Source organism: Podarcis filfolensis, assembly GCF_964270895.1.
Source record: "Podarcis filfolensis genome assembly, chromosome: 2".
NCBI lineage: Eukaryota > Metazoa > Chordata > Lepidosauria > Squamata > Lacertidae > Podarcis > Podarcis filfolensis.
The window spans coordinates 93,738,866-93,761,672 of NC_139605.1; the positions used below are offsets into that span (position 1 = coordinate 93,738,866).

At 43.4% G+C, this 22,807-nt stretch overlaps 1 protein-coding gene across 3 annotated transcripts in view; it reads left to right on the forward strand.

Moving 5' to 3' along the window:
* Positions 1-22,807, forward strand: part of PGS1 (phosphatidylglycerophosphate synthase 1) — a 40,074-nt gene that overhangs the window by 498 nt on the left and 16,769 nt on the right. For all 3 annotated transcript variants that reach the window (XM_083598414.1, XM_083598415.1, XM_083598416.1), the window contains exons 2-6: positions 15,024-15,213; positions 16,100-16,177; positions 16,872-16,971; positions 18,141-18,330; positions 18,736-18,914. In XM_083598414.1, the coding sequence (XP_083454540.1) occupies positions 15,024-15,213; positions 16,100-16,177; positions 16,872-16,971; positions 18,141-18,330; positions 18,736-18,914 (737 nt within the window). The remainder of the gene's footprint in view (positions 1-15,023; positions 15,214-16,099; positions 16,178-16,871; positions 16,972-18,140; positions 18,331-18,735; positions 18,915-22,807) is intronic.

Sequence of the window (22,807 nt, forward strand, 5' to 3'; positions counted from 1 at the left end):
AGAAAAGAATAAGGTACTGTCGGCCAAAGAGAAGCTCGTCGGCGTATATTTTTATTTGGTGGAAATGTGTACTCCAGCTGTACTTAGAGATTTGCAGCATGGCTAGCAGTAAACGCAACAAAGCAATCGGAGCAGCTTAAGAGGAGCAGACGGTAAAACCACAGCATTCCAAAAACCCTAGGTTACGATTTAAAGCCTGGTTCAGCTAATGTTTAAAAAAAGGATTGAGCTGGAGGTCATTTTAACTCATGTTTCTCCTGCAGTCCTCAAAATGGAACCTCTTGTGTTCATGCCAAGTGGAGCCTTTTCGCATCATATGGCAACATTTGTGCTGCAGATAGGAGTTGCAGTACACTAGTGTTGTGCTAGTGTTTCCAACAGCAAATGCATAAAATGTAGAGAACATATGTGCATCTTTAACTAAGAGTGCATGGGAACCCTAATTAGACTGCAATTTCTTGATGTGTGTGTGTGTGTGTTTGTTTGCTGTAAGAAACACAGGTGTGCACACAGCAATTTTTCATGTAAAGGTTTGCAGCTGTTATCCACTCTTCCTGCCCCTCCTCCCCAAGCATGGGGCTAAAAGGACAACTTTGGAATTCAGGTGGTTGTGTTTGAAGCATCAGGCCACAGTTTCAGCACTTCAGTATAAATTAGTTTCTTTTTGCTAAAATTCAGGAAGCTTCCAGATCATTGCTGGACCATTCCAGACCAGGAAGCGGAGAAGGGGCTGGTGGATGCTGCAGCGATGGCGGTGGCTTCTTGGTGCTGAGCGAGGGAAGGCCATGCCGAGCAGGAATGTTGCTGCTGCTCCCTGGCTCTAGGTCCCTCTGCCACCAGTGTCTCAGCATCAGTGCCCCTCATCTCTGCTTCCACCCTTAGCCCAGATCCTTGAGGACTGGCATCTTGTTCTGGAGGACGGCACTTCCAGGAAGGGCTGGTGGGGGTGGAAGAGGGTGCCTATTTCTTACCCAAAATCCTGGGGAGCCGCTGCTGGTCCGCGTCAGCAACAGCGCTCTCGGTGGAGCTGCCGGGCCGACTCGTGAGGAGGTCCCTAAAGGCAGCGCACCTCAGGGGAGAAGGAGGCCGAAGGCGCACCGATAATCTCCACTCCTTGGGGAGGGAGGCGTGTGCAAAGCGAAAGGAAACTCAACCCGGATCGGGCTCGCCACCATGGACTCCCCTCCCTGCACCGTCCCAACTCTATCCACCGCAGGATCCTAAGAACAAGTGATCCCCCCCCGCCTCACCCGGATAAACACTCTTGCCGCTGCACATCTCTCTCCCAAGTCCCAACAGGGGTCTCCAAAGTGCGCTTTGGCGCACGGCAGCTGGCATCTCTTGTTCCTCTCTCTTTCTCTCCCTCCGTCTTCCAACCTGGAAGCATCAATGGCCCCCCGCAGCATCAACGGCCCCCCTCTCCGCTTCCTGGTGCTGAGCGAGGGAAGGCCGTGCTGAACAGGAATGTCACTGCCTCTCCCCAGCCCTCATTTCCGGGTTAGAAGTGTTCGTATTCCAAGTAGTTCATTAATTAGGCTGTTCGTAGACCAGGGTACCACTGTATTTGATTGGGAGGTCTTGTGCAATAAATTGACATCCACAAAAAATCATATCCTTGTGATAAGAAATGTGATGAGGAAATGCAATGGAAAGTGTGGGATAAAACTTGTCGGACCTCCCTGCTAGCAAGTCAGAATGAATGCTTAATAAGCAGGTAGTCTGGAGAAGACTGCATTGCTTCTTTGAATTATGTACTGTATTATGTTTGTGAGAAACATGATATACATCATTGGTGCATGAATATTTTGAAATCCTGGCATGTGTCTGGACATGTTTTCATTATGTGTATGGGGAATGTGCCACTTGCTCATACTTTACTGCTTTGCTTAATACATTGTCTTCATGAAATTAACCATCATGGGCATACTGTTGAAACTGTGCAGAGTAAAGAGGAGTAAAATTCAAGCAATCTGCTTTTTAAAAAGATCCCGTGTACCTCACCAGACACTCTTTCTTTTCATGAATTTGGTATTAACAGCTTTACACGTTTCATTCTTGTGTGGAACCGCTACGGAAACTAAGATTTTTTCCTGTACTAAAGCTGTTTACTTTGAATGTGATGCTTCTTGGAAATAGCATTCCGTGATTCCTAAAAGCTCAGGAGTTTATTGTTGGCTTAATTCTTTTCCCCGTATGGTAATTTTTGTTCTTGTTCAAGCTTCTCCAGATCTTCCTCATCCAAGGACTAGGTTACCTCTTTTTGCATATAATGTGGTGATGATTTGGTAAAATGCGCTTTCTATTTGAAAAGCTTTTATTATGAACAACCTTGTTATACAGCTGTGAAAGATTCTGACATTTACAAAGAGTTTCCTTTTATTGAATCAGACTATTGATGCATCAAGCCTAGGGGTCAGCAACCTTTCTCAGCCGTGGGCCAGTCCACCGTCCCTCAGACAATGTGGTAGGCTGGACTATATTTTGAAAAAATAAATAAATGAATGAATTCCTATGCCCCACAAATAACCCAGAGATTATGTAAAAACTCATGTAAAAACACGCTGATTCCCGGACTGTACGTGGGCCAGATTTAGAAGGCAATTGGGCTGCATCCGGCCCACAGGCCTTAGGTTGCCTACCCCTGATCTAGCCCAACGTCCATTTTGATATTTTAGCACTTGGCAAGCTGCCTATCACACTTGAATTGACTTGGAAATAAGTGAAGCTATATTTTTCTGCCCCCATTGGGAAATGGTTTGGCGTATTTCTGATATCACCAAACACTCTTCTGCCACTCTCTCTTCTCTCCCTCCTCAACTAGCTAATGCTGTGGTGCTGGTGGCAAGCTGGGAAGAAACAGCAAGAATAGCATTTCCTTGCTGTTTCAGCTCTCCAGATTTGTAGTTTTCTCAATAAACTACTGATACTGTGGTAGCCTTTGGGAAAACTACCTTTGCCACAGGTAATTTTGCCTGGTGAAAGAGGAAGGGAATAACTTCTGCTTGTAACTTGAGCATCAGCTGTGGAGTTTAGATGGGGAATGGCTGGGTAGTAGACTAGGACGTTGTCTCTGGGTTGGAGTATAGTTTGAACTTGAGGAGGGTTTAAGGGTAAAAATATACTCCTTGTATTTGAGGCAAGCACTGTGAGCCCCAGCGACTCATATTTCCAAGTTTCAAGATCTTGGTAATGTCTCTGACTACAGACACGTGCTTTGAATAGTGCATGGAGCTGGGAGGTGTCTGCTTATTGGCAAAAAAGGGTTTAGCAGTAATACAAGGTGTGAGTGGCTGATTTACCATCTTCTGGCTATGACAAAGGTCCGTCAGTAAGGGCTGAAAGATTGTGTGAGGTGTGGTTGGAGGGAGATTTAAGGTGGGGGCTACAGTGTGTGTGTGTGAGACTGGCTACATAGAACTAGTGGTTTTGATTTATAATTGTATATAACTATATTGTCATCAAATCCTTATAACCTTTTTTTTTGAAAGTTAATAAATATTTAAGAAAAAAGAAGTGAATTTTGAAATTGATTGGCATTAGTTTCAGAGTTGGGCTGCAAAATTAAACCTTGCTCCTGCATGTAAGTAGCCATGTTTATTTGACTTTTCTTGATCAATGAATCCAGTGCTTATTTTGCTCATTTTTGTCATATTAGTGTTGCAACTATATTTATGTCCCAAGGCAGCTTATTCTCCACTTGTTTTATGATTTTCTTCTTGTACTGCAATCTTTTTTATGTCAGCTATTTTGAAAGGTCCCCTTGGGTTTACTGTTGTTTCTGTAGCCATCTGGCAGCAGGCCTTTTATTTTCTGCGTAAACCTTAAAAATGCAGAAGTGAAGGACTGGAGAAGCACAGCTGGAGTGCTCATTTGGTTGTTAAGTTACTGCGGAAGTTTGGCTGCTTTTTTTGTTTCTGTGCAAAAGCATATATAAATAATAAAAATATAGTAATGCTCTCAAACTTCACATAACTGTCAGCTGCAGATGTAATGGGTTCAGTGTGAAATAATGAATTTGGTGCTATGACATAACTTCTCTCAAGAATTTACTTTGGAAGAATGAGACATCATTTTTGGCATGTGCATTACTATCAACCCACTCTTCACTCATTTACTTAACAATATACCAGAAACTTACCATTATCTGTTCCAGACATTTTCGGGCAACCAAAATAGTAATGCTTGTGAATCAATGTTTTCTCTATTTTGCATCTCTGGTATCGGTTGCTCTCTTTCATATGTCAATTTACTAGCATCCTGTAACTAACTAGAAACTGTTTTCCCTGATCTGTGGCTAAATTCAACTCTGGATTTCTCTTACATGTTCATTTTCAGGTAAAATCAGTGCTTTTTTCTGGGGGGTACGCACGGGTACACTTACACCTAAACATTTTGTGAATCTTTTTTTTTAAAATAACTTTTTATTCAAAATTTAAACAAAACATATTATCCAGAAACATTTCATCCTTATTTTCCCCCATTTTTCCTCCCTCCCCCCACAGAACCCACCCACCCCCACCCCCGACTTCCCTCAGTTCCAGTCTTTGTTTTCTCTAAAAATGCTGTTTTCTGCATGTTACACAGTTGTATAGATCCTCAAACTATTTAGCTGATTATTATCAATAAAAAGTTTGTGAATGTTTATTCAAAACCAGCCAAGGAGTCCGGTTCGCTTTGTTGTGTCTTCAAATACTTTGTAAAGGGTTCCCATTCATCTTTAAAGTCACAGCTATCCTTGTCCCATAGCTTGTATGTCAGTTTTGCCAGTTCTGCATAGTCCATCAATTTTCAAATAAAACCTCTCGCGGCCGTTGTCGCATACATGAAGATGTTTTTCAGCTTTTTTTGGCAGATCTTTCCCTACAGTCCCTAATAAAGATGCTTCAGGTTTTTAAACATATGTTAAATGGAACATTTTCTTCAATTCGTTGTATATCATTTCCCAAATTAAGGGTGATTTGCAATAACAGGATGCTATAATGGAGCCATGTGTGTTTTTGGTGCCTGGCTCCTATTTTCAGGAATTCTCTCAGAACTAATGTTATATATATTTTCAACTACACTTTTTTAGAATTGCTCCTCAGACATTTTGTTTGTCCCTCCCCCCCAACACTCCCCAAGTCTTAGAGCTTGAGTTTTGATCTCTAAACACCATTTACCGTATTTTTCAGTGTGGTAAACCCATACCCATTTTCATATGTCCACTAGGTGCACTCATTTATATCTTTTAAAGAGTTGCCTTTAGTTTTGCTGTTCCAGAATGACCACCTTAAAGTCAGTTACAGAGTGTCCTGAGGAAAATTGCCATCTGAAATAAATCAGCGTGAGAACATTTCATCCTCCCAGGACGTTCTGTAACTGACCTTAAAAGTGTCCTTTCTAGAACATAGGTACTTCAAAGTAAGAACGCAGCTTGAAACAAGTGAAACTGTTGAATTGCAATTCATCAATAAGTTCAATGCTGTTGTTTGTTTGTTAAAATGAAACAAAGAATTTTTATCACAATCCATATCCAGTTGTCGGATATCTGTCCTATCTATGACTGATTCTTGCTCATGGTTCTCTGCCTAGAGGTGTGACTACAGTAGTCCAAGCAATTATCAGCAATCTGCTCTTGCAGAATATAAAACATGTTCCTGTGTAACATATATTTAAGCTCTGTCACTGTAATTTTTGCACCTTATTGCCATTCAACTCTCACTTAATAATCTTCTCCTTTAGATACTGTAACTGCCAACTAAGACTTCATGCATCTGATGAAGTGAGCTTGGGTACCTGAAAGCTTGTGCTTTGATAAAAAGTGATAAAATTTGATAAAGAATCTTTAATTGTTTTTATGTGTAATGATGAGCGGTATAAAACAGCAGTGGTTGTCTGTGCAACGTTTGGCCCACGTTCTGATAATTAATTTTATTAGATTTATATCCTACCCTGCCTCCCAAAGTAGCCCAGAATAGTTTGCAAAGGTTTCAAAGAGCAGGTGATGAAATTGACGAGACTTTGGAGCGCATTCCTGAAATTAAACTCTCTCATTATCATGAATTCCCTTTCCCACGATGAAGTGACTGGAGACTAGTTGCAGAGGCGAGTGAGGGCAGTGTTGTGTCACTGTGACATACCCTCCCATGGGCCATTTTTGCACAATTACTGGAACTGTGTGTTACTTAGCCTAAGGCTGCATTCAAAATCCCGTCACAGTAATTCAAAATCCCGTAACAATAGAGAGAATTAGTAAGCATCCAACTTACTGTTTCATAATTAGGAAGGCTAGCATTATCTGTTGATGGTAAATAGAGAACAAATAACAGTGGATACACGTGGGTGAGATGCCCATCATGCCACATCAAACAGTAAAGCAATGTTTCACAAACTTGGCAGTTGTTTGAACTACAACTCTGAACACCCCTAGCTAGCAGGACCAGCGGTCAGGGATGATGGGAGTTGTAGTCCAACAACAGCTGAAGACCCAAGTTAGAGAAACACGGTTGTGAAGGTGAACACAAGGAGGAAATATAACAACACAACAAAATATCAGACATGAAAAACTTCCCGATACAGGGCTGCCTTCAGATAATTGTTTATCTCTCTGACATCTGATGGCAGGGCATTCCACAGGGCAGGGAGGCTGATGAGAAGGCCTTCTGCCTGGTTCCCTGTAACCTCCAGTGAGGGAACCAGCAAAAGAATGTGGAGACGCTCCTTCAGGTATATGGAGATGAAAGTGCAGTGGTTGCCAATCCACACTTTATGAGTATCACATGGATATGGCCATTTAAACATGGTAACACTACCTGGAATGTGCTTTCCTACATGTGATTTTTTTGCCTGTGGTTAGCAACAGATTTCTTCCTTCTGTTGGAAGCCATCCAGAGTGGCTGGCGCAACTGAGTCAGATGGGCAGGGTACAATTAGTAAATTATTATTTTATATTATAAGTAATCAAGGCTCGGTATTTTTAAAAATTGCATGCTATGCTATTCCTGTAATCCAGCAACTGTACCCATTTGAAGTTCATTAAGGTTCAGGTTAACATTTGTAATATCTTTTGTCTCAGTAAACATTAGCTACAAAGAAGCTAAGGATGGAATTCAAAACTGTGCTATGTTCAACGTTCCATTGGCATAATCATATCAATTTGTCAGATGGAACGATTCAACCCACCCCCCTTGTTCTGGGGGATCTCTTGCCCTGAGCCAGTTTTGGAGGGGGGAGGGAGGAGAAAGCCCTGTTGTTTAAGCAGAAGACCATGCTTCTGCTGATAGGGTTCATTATGTGAATCCTACCCTAAGTTCCTGTCCTTCATTTTACTAGCAGTAAGAAAGCAAATCTATGTGGAACATCCATGTATAAATAAGAGTGCATACATCTTGTATGCTCATTTAAAGCTACAAAAACAACTGAAATCTCAGGTAAATATTAACCTCTTCCTGCAGATTATGCTGCTCTGCTCAGGTGGCAGGGTCAGGAGAAACAAATTTCTGCCAGTGTTTTCACATAAAGCAGGTGCTTTTTGTCCAGGGTATTGAATTACAGAACTTTCCCAGAATTCACATAGCAAGCAAAGACTGTAGATGTTTGCTTTGGAGATGCAGCATTAAATGCTGGTCTCCAGCCCCAAGGGTTCTCATGGTGTCTAACAATTAAAACAATAATGCACATATGCCAGACATGAAAGAGATTCTCGGAAATAGTCACAGTCTTTTGTACAATTGCCCCTTCTCAAGAAACTAAACTTGTCAGCATAAAATTTAGATGGTGAAGTAGAAAAAAGAGAAGATTTAATTTTCTTTGATTGCCCATGAAATGCACCGGTGTTTCATCATGTTTTCATTTGTAATAGTTTTTTGAATCAGTGTAATGCTTTAGCATCTTCAAGATTCAGTCAAACTTTTCTAATTAGTATTGTGGTCTAGAGGCTTGACTGTGGAATTTGGAAATCCTGGGCCAAATGCAAAATGCTGCAGTGTGTTATCCTCCATTTCAGCAGCATAATGGGAACAGCAGCTTAACTTGCCAGGTTCCTTAGAGGAGAAAACATAATGTGTGCATGGTACAAAATGCTTTACATACAATGAACAAGTTCCTGTTTTTTTTAGCATATGAGAAGGAAAGCTTCTGAATAGCATTTGTTTATGGTGAGTCTTGCATTATCTGGGAAAAACTACTTGCTGCTTGGGTTACAGGAAGTATGTTGGATTCGCATAATTTCTTTGTTTTCTCAGCAGATGTTCTTAGACTAGTTTTTCTCTTCACGCCAGCTCATCTGTGTACAGTAAAGCATACTGTATTCAAAACAAATCTTTTCTTCTTAAAATATATATTCCTAAACAATTAACAATGATTTCTCTGTTGGAAAACTTCCTCTCTTGGCCCCTCTCCCAAACCTTTGGATGGCTCCCAAGTAATTATTTGTTGCCAATTTCCATAAATAATCAATTGCTAGAAAAGCGGTTGGATGGATTAAGTGTGGTCTGTTGAGCAAGGAGGCCCAGGAGGCCTTGAAATCTGTACAGCATATCTGCAGAACAGTTTCCAGTGGCTTTCATGGGAATAAGTACGGTAAATGTCTTGTCCTCCTGGTTGCGTGGAGAAAATACAAAATGGTTGGGTATTGCACAGGTGTGGGTATAGACTTCTTAAGCCCAGGTAGCTCTTTTACCCCAGCCTTCTCTCTCTCTCTCTTTTTAAATAATCAAATTAAATTAAATATACAGTATGCTTTCTAACACTGTTCTTAACACCATAAAGGTAATGGGACCCCTGACCATTAGGTCCAGTTGTGGCTGACTCTGGGGTTGTGGCGCTCATCTCACTTTATTGTCCGAGGGAGCCGGCGTGCAGCTTCCGGGTCATGTGGCCAGCATGACTAAGCCACTTCTGGCGAACCAGAGCAGCGCACGGAAATGCCATTTACCTTCCTGCTGCAGCGGTACCTATTTATCTACTTGCACTTTGATGTGCTTTCGAACTGCTAGGTTGGCAGGAGCAGGGACCGAGCAACGGGAGCTCACCCCGTTGCGGGGATTCGAATTGCCAACCTTCTGATCGGCAAGCCCTAGGCTCTGTGGTTTAACCCACAGCGCCACCCCCGTCCCTATCTTAACACCATATGAAAGCTTTATTTTGCAACCAAGTTAAAGTATTTGAATTAAAGTAATTTATTAAAATGTGTACAATTTAGTCTGAAAAGGTTTGCATTTCAGCACAGAATCCTAGGTTGTATTGTCTATAGTCATGTTATGCCCCCCTAGACACAAGGATATGGCAATATAGAATTTTAGGTTATATGCATCTCCTTGTCTTCAGGGGGATAAAATTGTTACATGGGTTAAATATATTTACCTCTGAGCATCACGTTACTGCTGTTCTTCACTTTTAAGGACGTTTAATGCAGTTTTAATTGAATGGTTGTAATTTATGCAAGTTTGTACACTACCTTAAAGGGGGCAGTTATTTTCTAAAAGGTGCTATATAAATCAGCTAAAAAATATGATTGTGTTTTGTGCTGAAAGTATATGCTACACTTCAGTCATGTAGCAACTGTTTGGTTATTCATCATCTTCAGGAACACAGGATATGGAAATGTACCCACATGAGGTCATTTTTGTGTTTTGTTGAATAGATGGTACTACTGCCAGGGTTTTGAGTAAATTAGCATCTTACTCCTAGGGTTTCGTTTGCTTTCAATAGCACTTTTTTGTAATGACAATTAGTATATTTCTTTTAGAAGCAACTTGCTCTTTGATCTGAGCTGTTTTCCACGCAATTGTGGGAAAGAGGAAAAGGTGAACACTCAAACTATTTGTAGCATCCAGTAAGCATGACTCAGTTAAAACAAGGGAAAGCAAAAGTCTCAGGCCACATGTTCACACCCAGCCTTCTTACTTTAAGGAAGTTACCCTCAAGCCTTTGTTGTTCATTGCATCAGAATGTTAACAATAAAACTAGTTTCCCAGATTCAGTCACAGCCTATGCAGAAATACAGTAATATAGACTCAGGCATTCCAGTGAATCAAGAGCTGTTGGCAAAAGCCACTATGTTGTGGCTTCTGTGTGGGTGATGCACACTGAGATATCATGCAATCTCTCTTCTCCTGTCTGCCGAAGAAGCTGAGGTTTAACAAGAATTGTGGTACTTGAGCTCACTTTGTCGCGATATTAGTCAAAGACGCACTTCCTAAAAATAGATCTTCCAAAACCCCCAGATAGCAGATACTTCAAATTCGAGAGATAGCCCACTTTCAGCTGCTTTGGCTCAGTTCGCATAATGCACTAAATCAAACCCATAGCTTGTAGAAACTGTGCTGCTGCTTTCAGTGTTAGAAACTGAGATAGGAAAGCCATGAGCTAAATGGCACCTAGGTTCTGGGCACAACAACGGAATGCCTAGGCACGCTTTTTATAACAAGAATACAGAGCTGAAAATGAATGAACTGCAGCTAAAATATTACATTCATTTTTCACATTTTCCCCTGCCCACCCCCCTAATATTCATAAGAGGGTCTCTTCTCCAGTCTTCAGAGAGTAGCTGGAAATGGGGAGGCGGAAAAGCTCCTTTCCTTCCACTCTGCAGTTTTAATCTGAAATCTTAGGCGCAGTACTGCTCCCAGAGCTCAGAAACTGCTCACGCTAATGAAATTCCTGTTGCAAAATGCGCCTAAAACAATGGGAGTTTTGAACACTGGCTGCTTTGCTATTCATCTGGTCCTGCTGCTGTGAGCTAAGCCATGGTTTGTCTCAGTGTGATACTGGGCTTATCTTTTGTCTTGCTCCAGACAGAGTTGTAACAAAGGTTTGTTCTAAGTGTACAGGTTGTAATTTGACTGGAGTAAGACAAATTATGAGCCTGGTTTGGATGGCGTACTGAGCCATACCATGGTTAAGCTCACAGCAGTGCAGCAGCAGCAGGGCTGGAGGAAGAACAAAGTGACCACAGTTTCCTCTCCAGGAACCTGCACATTCGCATTAAGCCATGGTATGGTTTTGTGTAAGATGCAAACCGAGTCTTTAAGTTTATCTATTTTAGCAGAAATAGTTGCCCTGTTTAATCACCCTAATTCCACTACAGTATGTTTTGTGGCACCCTCATTATGGAACACTCCTCACTTGAGAGGCTTGTCTCACAACGACATATTTGCTGTGCCTGCCGAAGATCTTTCTTTTCTTTTCTTACATTTATAATTTATTCAAGGCAGTGCGTATTTATTTAACATAATTTGTAGGCAGCTTAATTGTAAATAAAGCCTCTATGCGTGGCTTCCACCCAGGCACTGACCAGATCCAGATTTACTTAGCTTCAGCGATGTGATGATGTCTTGTGCCTTCAGACCAGGTATTTTCCCAGCCTTTGTAATCTCTGTTGGGCATGATCAATGCTAGTCATAGAGTCAACCCATTGAAATCAATGGACTTAAGTAACTTGAGTCCAGTGGGTTGTATCCAACAAAGTCATCCCTTTTGCATGGACTTCCACCTGTGCAATAGGACTTCCTCTTGCCCTCCTCTTCCTGCACCCCATCCCCAAAATGTGGTCTTGGATTCCTGCAATACTGGTGAGCAAATTGGGGGTGGGCATGCATGGAGGAGAGTTGGAGAGGAAGAGCTACTGCACAGGCAGAAAGAAGTTCCTTTGTTAAGGGGGCAACCTTGTTAGATACAACACAATTATTTCAGTTGCACTGACTTGGATGTCACACCAATCTTAAATCTTTTACTGACTAAAGATATTTATTGAAGTTCTAAGATCTGTGGAATTTCTGGTGCTGTTAAGTTTTCTGTAGTGATTTTATTCTCTGTTGCTAGTTGCTTGTTCAGTGTTTTATAGTTTTATGATTTTGACACTTTTGTGTGTCCCCAGAGAAGTTTTAATTACTGGGAGGAGTGGGTAGTTGGGTTGAAAAGGCAGTTATTTAAAGCTCTGAAATATAAAGAAGAGATCCGTGTGTGCTTCCAGACAGTTCCCCTTTTTGGACTTGGAACAGTATCTTCCCATTCTGCATTTCAGTTTTGGATGATTCTTGACTATTGAGAAAGCTTTAAAAGGTGATTGCAAGATAGCATTCTGTTCTGTGGAAAGGAAATAAGAAGCTCTGCTGTGTGTAGTCTCTTACATGTGTTGAAAGAAGACATCTTTGAACTCTTAGCTATCTGCATAAATTTCTTAAAATGGGAGATGTGCTCATCAGCAAAACACAAGCCTCAGGGTAGTCTTAACTCTATTCTCGAAGATAAAGCGGATTAAAGATCCCTGGGCCCCATGTATTGTCCTGCTCTGCTTGTATTAGAATAAAGTTCGTGTTTGAGAGGTGTGATTCTCTCCCCCCGCCCCCCCATTCGCAGAAGGAAATTGCAAGTTACTGTTAGGGATCACTGAGAGAATATATTGTTGATCATGTTATATAAGTGGACAAGCACAAATTGTGTTGATATTGTTTCTGTGCACATGCATTTAAGTGTAGCCATGATGTTGATAAAAGGGAGGGAGGGTGGATTCCCACAATGCACCAAAACCATGTTCCTTATCAAGTTGTTTTGGGCGTTTGAAAAGGCATTTGAATGTGCTTTATGTTTAGTAAATACAGGTAGATAAACCAGTGTCACCTTGCTAGTTTGCTGCTCTTCAGTTGCCTGTTCACAGACAGGACAAGGGAAGTATTTCTTAAAGTTCTCCTTTTCAGTTTAAGGAGAATAGAAACTTTCCCTCCAGATTACTGTAACTCAGTATTGCCAAAGCAATGCCCAGTCCTCACAAACTGTTGAAAAACGAAATTGCTAGGAATTCTTCCGCACACTGAGTCAGATCTCCATTGTGATGAATAGGCAGTGACAAACCGGTGGGCTTTCTGGGAAATGCAATGGCAAACTGTCTGGGGTTTTTTTGTGCAAGGATGCATGCAAACCTTGTGAAGATTCAGTGTTTTATCATGAAGTAAATAAGTGAAATCATCTTCCTGGAATCTGTGGTCACTTGAGCTTTGGACCAAGAGTTCCTCATAACCCTGAGTTCCTCATAAAGTTCTGGTAAAGGTCATGCACATTGAAGCAGATCACATTGATGGAGCAGTGTGGGATTCAGCTGCTCATATACTGAGAGGATGGTTTCTGTTAGGAAATGGTTTGCTAATGTACAGTTAGTTAACGTTATTTATTTTTAAAATTATTTATTAAATTTATATCCTGCCCTTCCTCCCAGAGGAGTCCATTGCTAAACATGTTATTTCCTCTGAGCTCAACTGTCTTTTTTGGTTTGTCTCTGTATCCTTCTCAAAATACAAGCCATGGCTGTAATAATGTCAGGGCCTTGAAACCGGATGCTGGCACATTTCTTCCCTGCCTCCAGCTTTGATGTTTGTTGTGTTGTAGCTTGTAGTAGTTTTCTAATAGTGGATCTATTTCCACCAAGGGTTATGTTGTGATCTCCTACATGTGGTCTTTTTGGAATAAATACCAGAGAGAAGCTCAAACTTCCTAGATGAAAATGAAACCATATTTATGCAGTAAAGATAACTAGGGTACAATCCGTTGAAATTGAAGTACACCAAAAGAATAGCCCTATTCAGATGTTCTTAAATTATATCCGTAGAAGGAACACACATGCTGACCAGCCGCTTCTGACATTTCTTTGTTGAGTGGGAAGGTCTAAAGGGGGATTCTAAGTGCATTCGGTGTTTGGTTGAATTCACTTCCAGTCCTCCCCACAATCAGGGTTCCCAGTTGCAGGGACAACTGTAACCATGTTCAACTAAACACATTTAGATTTCCCCTTTAGATTTCCCATTCAACACAGGAAGGTTGGGGGGGGGGGTAGAGAGGTGCCGCTAGCGCATGCACTCTCTATAGCTATAATTTAAAGGTTGAATCCAGCTAAGGCACCATCTGCATGATAAATGTAAAGCAGCATCATACCACTTTAAACAGTCACAGCTTTCCCCAAAGAGTCCTGGGAACTGTAGTTTGTTAAGGGTGCTGGGAGTTGTTAGGTGTTCCTTCTTTTCTTCACAGAGCTACAGTTCCAAGCAATCCCTCTTTCCAGAGAACTTTGGAAATTGTGGCTCTGTGAGCAGAAGAGGGTTTCCTAACAACTCCATTCATCCTTTACAATTCCCAGGATTCTGGTATGATACTGCTTTAAATGTATAGTGCAGATGGGCCCTCGGTCGTTGTGCAAGCAAAGCAACTTTTGCAAGTGCAACAGAACTCCCCCTCCCCTTTCCCTCTGTTCCCCTTGCACTGCACCAATATCTGCTGATGAGGTGGGGGTAGAGAGGAACTCCACAGCAGATTTGGGTGCATGGAGGGGAGGGAGTGGATGTTTCCTTGTGAAAGCTATTGCACTTGCGAAAGTTCAGTGAATGCAATTGCTCAGTTGCATACAGCGGTACCTTGAGTTACAGACGCTTCAGGTTACAGACGCTTCAGGTTACAGACTCCGCTAACCCAGAAATAGTACCTTGGGTTAAGAAATTTGCTTCAGGATGAGAACAGAAATTGCGCAGCGGCGGTGCGATGGCAAGCGGGAGGCCCCATTAGCTTAAGTGGTGCTTCAGGTTAAGAACAGTTTCAGGTTAGGAATGGACCTCCAGAACGAATTAAGTTCTTAAGTACCACTGTATAACCCTGTGAAAGGCTGAATAGGACTATAGTATTGTTATTTCAAGAGCTGAAACATGAAGTGATCACTGCAGTCTGTCACCTTGGGTGTTGCTACTCTGGCCACTGTCTTTTTACAGTGCATTCTGTTGCTGTTACACAGTTGTGGGTCAGCTTTACTACTGTCCGCAGAGCCTCCTCTTTAGCCTTGAAAGGAAGTTATTAACATACAGCTCAGGTCTGCCTTCCTTCCTTTGTCTACAGCCTGCTGTTCCCCTTCTTGGCAAAAATTGCCCAGCTGTGAGTAATGGAGGTGAAAGGCAGATGTGTAATGCTTCAGGCTTGACTACCCCCTTGCTCACACACCTGGAGGCAATATAAAGGAGAATAAAATTTAATGTATGCAACTCAACCCACTTCTTTCTCCTTATTAGATCATCATGGCTGCTGTTGGCCCCGCTGCTCTCACCTACTATTCCTCAGCTAACAGCCCCACCTTGCTGCCTCTGTCCTGAGGGATCCCATAGATTTCAGTGGATCCGAAACCTCGTCCCAGAGTTTGGAATTGCCAGTTCCCATGTTAAGGTGCTTTCCTCTCCGACTGAATTCTACGAACTTATGAAGGTGATTTGGCATGTCTCCAGCGTGTGACTTTGGGAATAGGGGTGGCAACAGAGTGTCAATGTCAAAATGCGTTTTCTTCATCCATTATTGCTTTCAAGTCCTGCATGCAGGTTTGCCATATTCTTCTTGCTGGCCACTGTGAAAACAGAATGCAAGAGTAGACGGGCAGGGCTTTTTTTTTTTTAACGTTCATGTGTTTCTGTTGCCATTTATTGTGTTAAAAAATGACAACCCAGAATTTCAGAAGTACTCCTGCAGTACTCCTCCTAAAAGTGTTTTTTCAAGCTTATGGATCACAGTGATCTTGCTTTATCATTCCTTATTCAGTAAGTCTTAGTGACTGAGCCCGTATGACTTTCCTCTGGATTGGATCTTGGAACTAAGTGTGGGGAGAAAAAATGCATTTGACCACGTATTATGTCCTTTCCCCTTGGCTGTGGTGAGGCAGGAGAGGCTTGGCTTGGCTGTTTTAAGGCACTTGGTTCAATTCCTGTCATTTGTGTAAAAAAAAAAAGTTAAGGTAGCAGGATTAGGAAAAGACCCTTTTCTAAAAACTTGGAGAGCCACTGCCAGTCATAGTAAATAGTAGTAGCTTTATAGTCTGGCTCAGTATGAGGCAGCTACATACGTTAAATCTTGGACCTGTCAAGTGAAAGCAACAGAAATGCTGCCTTGTCCACTCTGATCAAGAGATATTTGTCCTAAAATACAATGAGGCATGCTGTAAGAATTTTGTGTGCTCACTTTGATACAAAAAAGAAGAGACATACTGATAGATAAAGCTGAGTTTTTCACTTTTAAGTACTGGATTGAGTGGACTTTGGGAGGAACTTGAGGGCTTCACATGACAGACAAATCAGTGAATCTAAACTTTTCTCTCTCTCAGGGACAGATAAAGACAGCCAAGCGGCGAGTGGTTTTGGCTTCACTCTACCTTGGAACAGGACCTCTGGAACAGGAATTAGTAAGTGTTTGAGCTGGAGAGAGCAGGCCACAGATATCTGAGAAATAATCGGTTAAGAGATGTTCTCTATAGCTCTTCTTCAATGTTGTACATAGCCTCCTTTTTCTAACTCCTTAATTCACAGATCTCTACCTTTCACCTTCCCTTCTTTCATCTCTGCCATCTTTGTCCTGTGGGCTTTTCATGGTAGATCTGTCAGCTTAGAAAAATGAAGGCAAAACATCTTGACATTGATGCCAGGCATGCCAGTGTGCCATATGTATCTGCTGTAAGAACTGGTCTATTCACACATTCTTTTTTCATCTTTGCTACATTATTCTATCCTACAGTGACAACTTTTCTGCAGCCTGCCTTTGGACTAATGAGGAGCCTTTGGAAGAAATAACTTAATGATAGTCTACAACGAGAGCCCTAAACTGTTAAATAGATGAAGGGCCCTAAATTGTGTTCTCTATGTCTTGTGACCGTTTTAATCTTTGTTTGCACAGTGTTAACATTCCTGTGATGGGAGAATAAATACAACCTGCAGTGATGGGAACTATTAATTTCGTCCCCCTTTTGCGTGGGTGAATAGGCAGATGCCTAGCAGAGATAGCTGTGCCAATTAGGGAAAACTATGAAGGCTTAGGAATAGTGTGTGCTCATAAAATTGGATTTTCCCTGTATATAAGTTTTGGTCTTATATTGTCCTCAGGTGGATTGCATTGAAGTTGCTTTGGAAAGGTCATTGCAGGGATGTGGGCCTTCCAACTTAAGAGTGTCCATTCTCTTAGACTACACAAGGGGATCTCGGGGTAAGTGTGTGTTGCTTGGTCACAATCGCTTCTCATGTTAGCTGGACTCGGCTGTTTAGGCAGGCTGGACATCTCAGCTCTAAAGAACTATGTTTATAACCTCTTCAAATTTAGAGGATTTCAGTAGTCTTAATCTGCAGATTTTCACACCAAGACTCTACAGGCAAGGACCATTTTACGCACATTCAGTATGCACACAACTGTGCATGTGTGCATCACTGCAAACCTGAAAGTAACCAGAAAAAGGTCAAAAACGGCAGCTACCAATCCCACGAGCCTTTGAAAGTCCTTGCACTGACCATTGAAGCCTGTGGAGAAGTGGAGTTTGAGCAAGGAGGATTGGAGGGAGAGATTGTGGTGGAGTTTGGTGGATTTAAGGGTTTTTCAAGGGTTTTCAGAAGTTTGGAGAGTGTTTGCAGGATTTTTCAATGGTGTTCCCAATATAAGCAATTTCACTTACCTCCAAGCAAAATGGTCCAATTTTTTTTTCTTCTGTTACATTTTGGCAAAGTATTTTTGATGATGTTAGTCATTACTAACTTCATTGATTTTAGTGGGTCTGCTCTGAGTATTATGGAGCTGATACAGCCCACTAGCTTCTGTGTTAGCTAAGAGTGAATCTTGGCATTCCATTCTTTCTCCTAATTAGGTTTCATCTTGCCAAAGTTGGTGGCAATGTGGAAAGCACAAAACCTCCAACTCTCTGAGCTAGCATCACTGCAGCCATAGGGGGACATGTACATACCCAGGGGTGCCAACTCACCCTCAGGATTGTGGGTGTCCGCTGCCGTAATTTGGATGTGTGACATCACATGCACACGCCAGAACATAGTGCATGTGACATCACACAGACTGCGTGCAGGAAAAAGGTGACTCGCTGGCTGGGGAGGGTGGAGCTGAACTGCTTCTCTCTTGGAGGCAGCGCCAGAGAGGCTGGCTGGCTCCCTCTCTCCAGCTTTGCTCATTCATTTGTTGGTGCCCCTGGAGTTGGCTCCTATGTAAATACCAATTCTGATAAGCAGTAATTATCTATTGAGGGACTTAGGCTGCTAAGAATGTTGCTATAAAATATGGCTTGAAGAAACAGCTTGCTTAAAGTCAAATACGCATAGTGTGGCAAATACTGTCCTTTTATTGAAGCTGGCAATCCATTTTCATTTCCCCCCCAGGCCGAAAGAACTCTCGGACCATGCTCCTTCCACTCCTGCAGAGGTTTCCAGAGCAAGTCCGTGTCTCTCTCTTCCACACCCCTAATCTGCGTGGTCTTCTCAGACTCCTAATCCCAGAACGTTTCAATGAGACCATTGGGTTGCAGCATATCAAGGTCTATCTCTTTGATGATAATGTGATCTTGAGCGGGTAAGTCCCTTGTTGCAACAAACCTAATAATGGGGATATGTAGATGAATATTGTGATCTTTAGAAACAACAGGAAAAAGCAACTAAGGCAGAGCATACTGCAAACCTTGCTGCTTGTTCTGCAGACATTGTGACATAATTCTCTCTCGCACCTTAGCATTGCTGGAATATTGCCACTGTTTCTGCTTCTGCAGAATCTTACGAATTTATTCCCATTTCAACTAAGCAGGTTTAGGGAGGTGGGTGAGGGAGGGTATCTCTGCCTACAGATAGAAACTTCCTGTGATGGTTCAATAGACAGTCTTTCTTTCTTTACGGTACCAGGTATATGGGATAGAGTTTATACATAACTTTTCTGTTGTCATTCTCAGCTAGCTGTTAGCATCTCCCTCTGTTCCCTTTGCAGAGCTAACTTGAGTGACTCTTATTTCACCAATCGTCAAGACCGCTATGTGCTCCTACAAGACTCTCCTGAGATTGCAGATTTCTTTACTGAGCTAGTAGATGCTGTTGGGGATGTGTCCTTGCAGTTACAGCAAGATGATACAGTCCAAGTGATGGATGGGATGGTACATCCTTACCAAGGTAAGAGGACCATTTAGTAAGCAGTTTTGATAGAGGCATATTTTAATTGGTGTTACATGCCCTCTCAGCACCCGAAGTTATATGAGCCCAGCTGTTCTTCAGCCCAGCTGAAGTTCATCTTGTGTACCTCTGGACAACAAAGTACAAATAGACTCCTTTCATTTCCAAAGGGGACAGGAATGTTTGGGAGAGATTGTAGCCTAGTATGCCTTTCATAAAGTAGGACCAAGGTTCAGACTTTCCCATCTCTCAATAAAAGAAAGGGAACTCGGAGCAGGGCTGGAATAGACTACTCGGTTGCCACACCGAGTAGACAACACTGATTTCCTTTCCACTGGAGACTGAACCTAAGCTAAACCATGGAGCTCTGCCCCCCCCCCCCACTTGATGTGTTGTTTGCCTGTCCTCTGGACGTGCATGTCTTTGGTGTGGTCAGGTAGGGATGTTTCTTAAGTGAGTCAGGAAGTCATTTAGCCCAGCCAGTTGGGAACTGACACAATCTATGATATCTAGTAATGGGATTAACAGTGATGGAAAAGGTGTGTTAATAGATAGCATTGTGATTTGGGGAATCTTTGTAGCCCCAGTGCTGTTTCCATGATGTTTAGAAGTTTCCTGTGGATTGCAAAAGTAGAGCTAGACATTCTGAATTCCATGCTTGTGAGTAGTTTTGCAACCTTACATTTGCAATGGGTGTGAGGGTTTTGTTTTTTTAATAAAGCAAACAATTCCCAGTATTGCTGTACAGTATTTGCAGAAGTGTTTGTGCATGGATGCTTATGTGCTGGATATTATTATGTACTCTTAGTGAGAAAGTGTTTTTTGTATAGCACATTTGTCAGGGGAATACTCTTCTTCTGTTACAACCTGAAGAGAGCAATTTTTTTTTTTAATATAAAGTGTTAAGATGCTGGGTTGTCACCTTCCCTTGGGAGAGGTTTTCCAAGCACTGCCAACTGTTGAGACATCTTCCTGGCAACGCAGTTGCTGAGATTTCTGTGATCAGGTGAGTTTCACCAAAGCAAATGCCATGGGAATAGATGTGGGGGGACGACTGCCCTCCAGTGTCTGTTTTCTTAATTAGCACACCACAAAGGTTGCCTGACAAAAGACCATGCCTTTTGGATGGCGTTTGAATATTTGCCCTCCTTCTACTTCAGGGGTAGGCAGCCGAAGGCCCAGGGGCTGGATTTGGCCCAATTTCCTTCTGAATCTGGCCTGCGGACGGTCCGGAAATCAGCGTGTTTTTACATGAGTAGAATGTGTCCTTGTATTTAAAAGGCACCTTTGGGTTATTTGTGGGGCCTGCCTGGTGTTTTTACATGAGTACAATGTGTGCTTTTATTTAAAATGCATCTCTGGGTTATTTGTGGGGCATAGGAATTCGTTCTCCTCCCCCCCCTTCAAAATATAGTCCACAAGGTCTGAGAGACAGTGGACGGGCTCACGGCTGAAAAAGGTTGCTGACCCCTGTTCTACTTTCTCCCCCACGCCCTTTAAGTCATAAGTGCCCTCTTTTTTCACCCAGTAGGCATCCTATTGGGAAGACCCAGTTTTCCGAGTGAATGTTCTGGAAGTTGGGCAATAGGGGCAGTACAGGATTCCTTTTGGTGTACCGACCTCCCCGCTGCACCAAGGATTCCCTGCCCGAGCTGCTTCAGGTCGTGGCGGATGTTCTCCTGGAGACACCTAGCTTGGTTGTCCTAGGGGATTTTAACATCCATGCCGACACGACCTTACAAGGGGCCGCTCGGGACTTCGTGGAAAGCATGGCCTCCATGGGGCTGTCCCTGAATAAGTCTGGCCTAACCCATAGCCGCGGACATGCCTTGGACCTGGTGTTTACCTCTATGGATGTTGGTGATCCGACACTAAGTAAAAGCGAAACGAAAGAAGTGCCATGGTCAGATCACTTCATGGTGCAACTGGACTTCTCTGCGACCCATCCCCTCTGCAGGGAGGTGGGACCAATTCGGATTGTCTGCCCCCGCCACTTAATGGATCCAAATGGTTTCCAGAGAGTGGTAGGGGATGCTTTATCCCATGTTGATGGCCTTTCAGCTGATTCCCTGGTAGCCCGCTGGAATGTGGAGTTAACCAGGGCTATTGACTGTTTGGCTCCGAAGCGCCCTCTCCGATTGCATGGAGCCCGGACAGCCCCGTGGTTTTCCACGGATCTGAGGGCAATGAAACAATCGTTGAGACGGCTAGAGCGCTGGTGGCGGATAACTCATTCCGAATCTGACCGGACACAGGTTAGAGCTCAACGTCGAGCCTACCAAGTGGCGATAGCGACGGCGAAGAAGAATTTCTTCACCGCCTCTATTGCATCTGCAGAAAACAGCAGCAGGAGACTTTTTCAGGTGGTTCACAATTTAGCGGAACCACCTGCGACATCGGGGCCCAGTACGGGCCACATGTTCTCCTGCAATGATTTTGCAAAGTTTTTTGCAGATAAAATCACTCAGATTCAGGAAGAAGTAGACTCCACCGTGGGAGCAGGGCCGGGGCGGGAGAGTGCTAGAGTTCTGTCTAGTCAAGTTGAGTGGGATCAATTCCAATCTGTTACCTCCGAGGATGTGGACAGGCTGCTTGGACGAGTGAAACCAACCACCTGTCTCCTGGATCCTTGCCCATCCTGGCTTATAAAAGCTAGCCGGGAAGGACTGGGCGATGGGCTTCGTGGGGTGGTGAATGCTTCCCTCCATGAGGGAGCCTTCCCAGACCCGCTGAAAGAGGCGGTTATTAAATCGCTTCTTAAAAAACCATCTTTAGATGTGGCCACGATGGCCAACTATCGCCCAGTCTCAAATCTTCCATTCTTGGGCAAGGTGATTGAGCGAGCGGTTGCCGAACAACTCCAGGCACGCCTGAAAGAAGCGGACCATTTGGATCCCTTCCAGTCGGGATTCAGGCCTCATCATGGGACTGAAACTGCCTTGGTCGCACTGGTTGATGATCTCCGGCGGGCTAGGGACAAAGGTGAGAGCTGTTTCCTAGTTCTGCTGGATCTCTCAGCGGCGTTTGATACCATCGACTATAACATCCTTCTGGACCGTCTTGAGGGGCTGGGAGCTGGGGGCACTGTCATACAGTGGTTCCGCTCCTTCCTCCTGGGCCGTGTTCAGAAAGTGGTGGTGGGGGATGAGTGTTCAGACCCCTGGGCTCTCATTTGTGGGGTGCCTCAGGGTTCTGTCCTCTCCCCCATGCTTTTCAACATTTACATGCAGCCGCTGGGAGAGATCATCAGGAGGTTTGGGCTGGGTGTTCATCAGTATGCGGATGATACCCAGCTCTACCTCTCTTTTAAATCAGAACCAGTGAAGGCGGTGAAGGTCCTGTGTGAGTGTCTGGAGGCGGTTGGAGGATGGATGGCGGCTAACAGATTGAGGTTGAATCCTGACAAGACAGAAGTACTGTTTTCGGGGGACAGGAGGCGGGCAGGTGTGGAGGATTCCCTGGTCCTGAATGGGGTAACTGTGCCCCTGAAGGACCAGGTGCGCAGCCTGGGAGTCATTTTGGACTCACAGCTGTCCATGGAGGCACAGGTCAAATCTGTGTCCAGGGCAGCTGTTTACCAGCTCCATCTGGTACGTAGGCTGAGACCCTATCTGCCTGCGGACTGTCTCGCCAGAGTGGTGCATGCTCTGGTTATCTCCCGCTTGGACTACTGCAATGCACTCTACGTGGGGCTACCTTTGAAGGTGACTCGGAAACTACAACTAATCCAGAATGCGGCAGCTAGACTGGTGACTGGGGGCGGCCGCCGAGACCATATAACACCGGTCTTGAAAGACCTACATTGGCTCCCAGTACGTTTCCGAGCACAATTCAAAGTGTTGGTGCTGACCTTTAAAGCCCTAAACAGCCTCAGCCCAGTATACCTGAAGGAG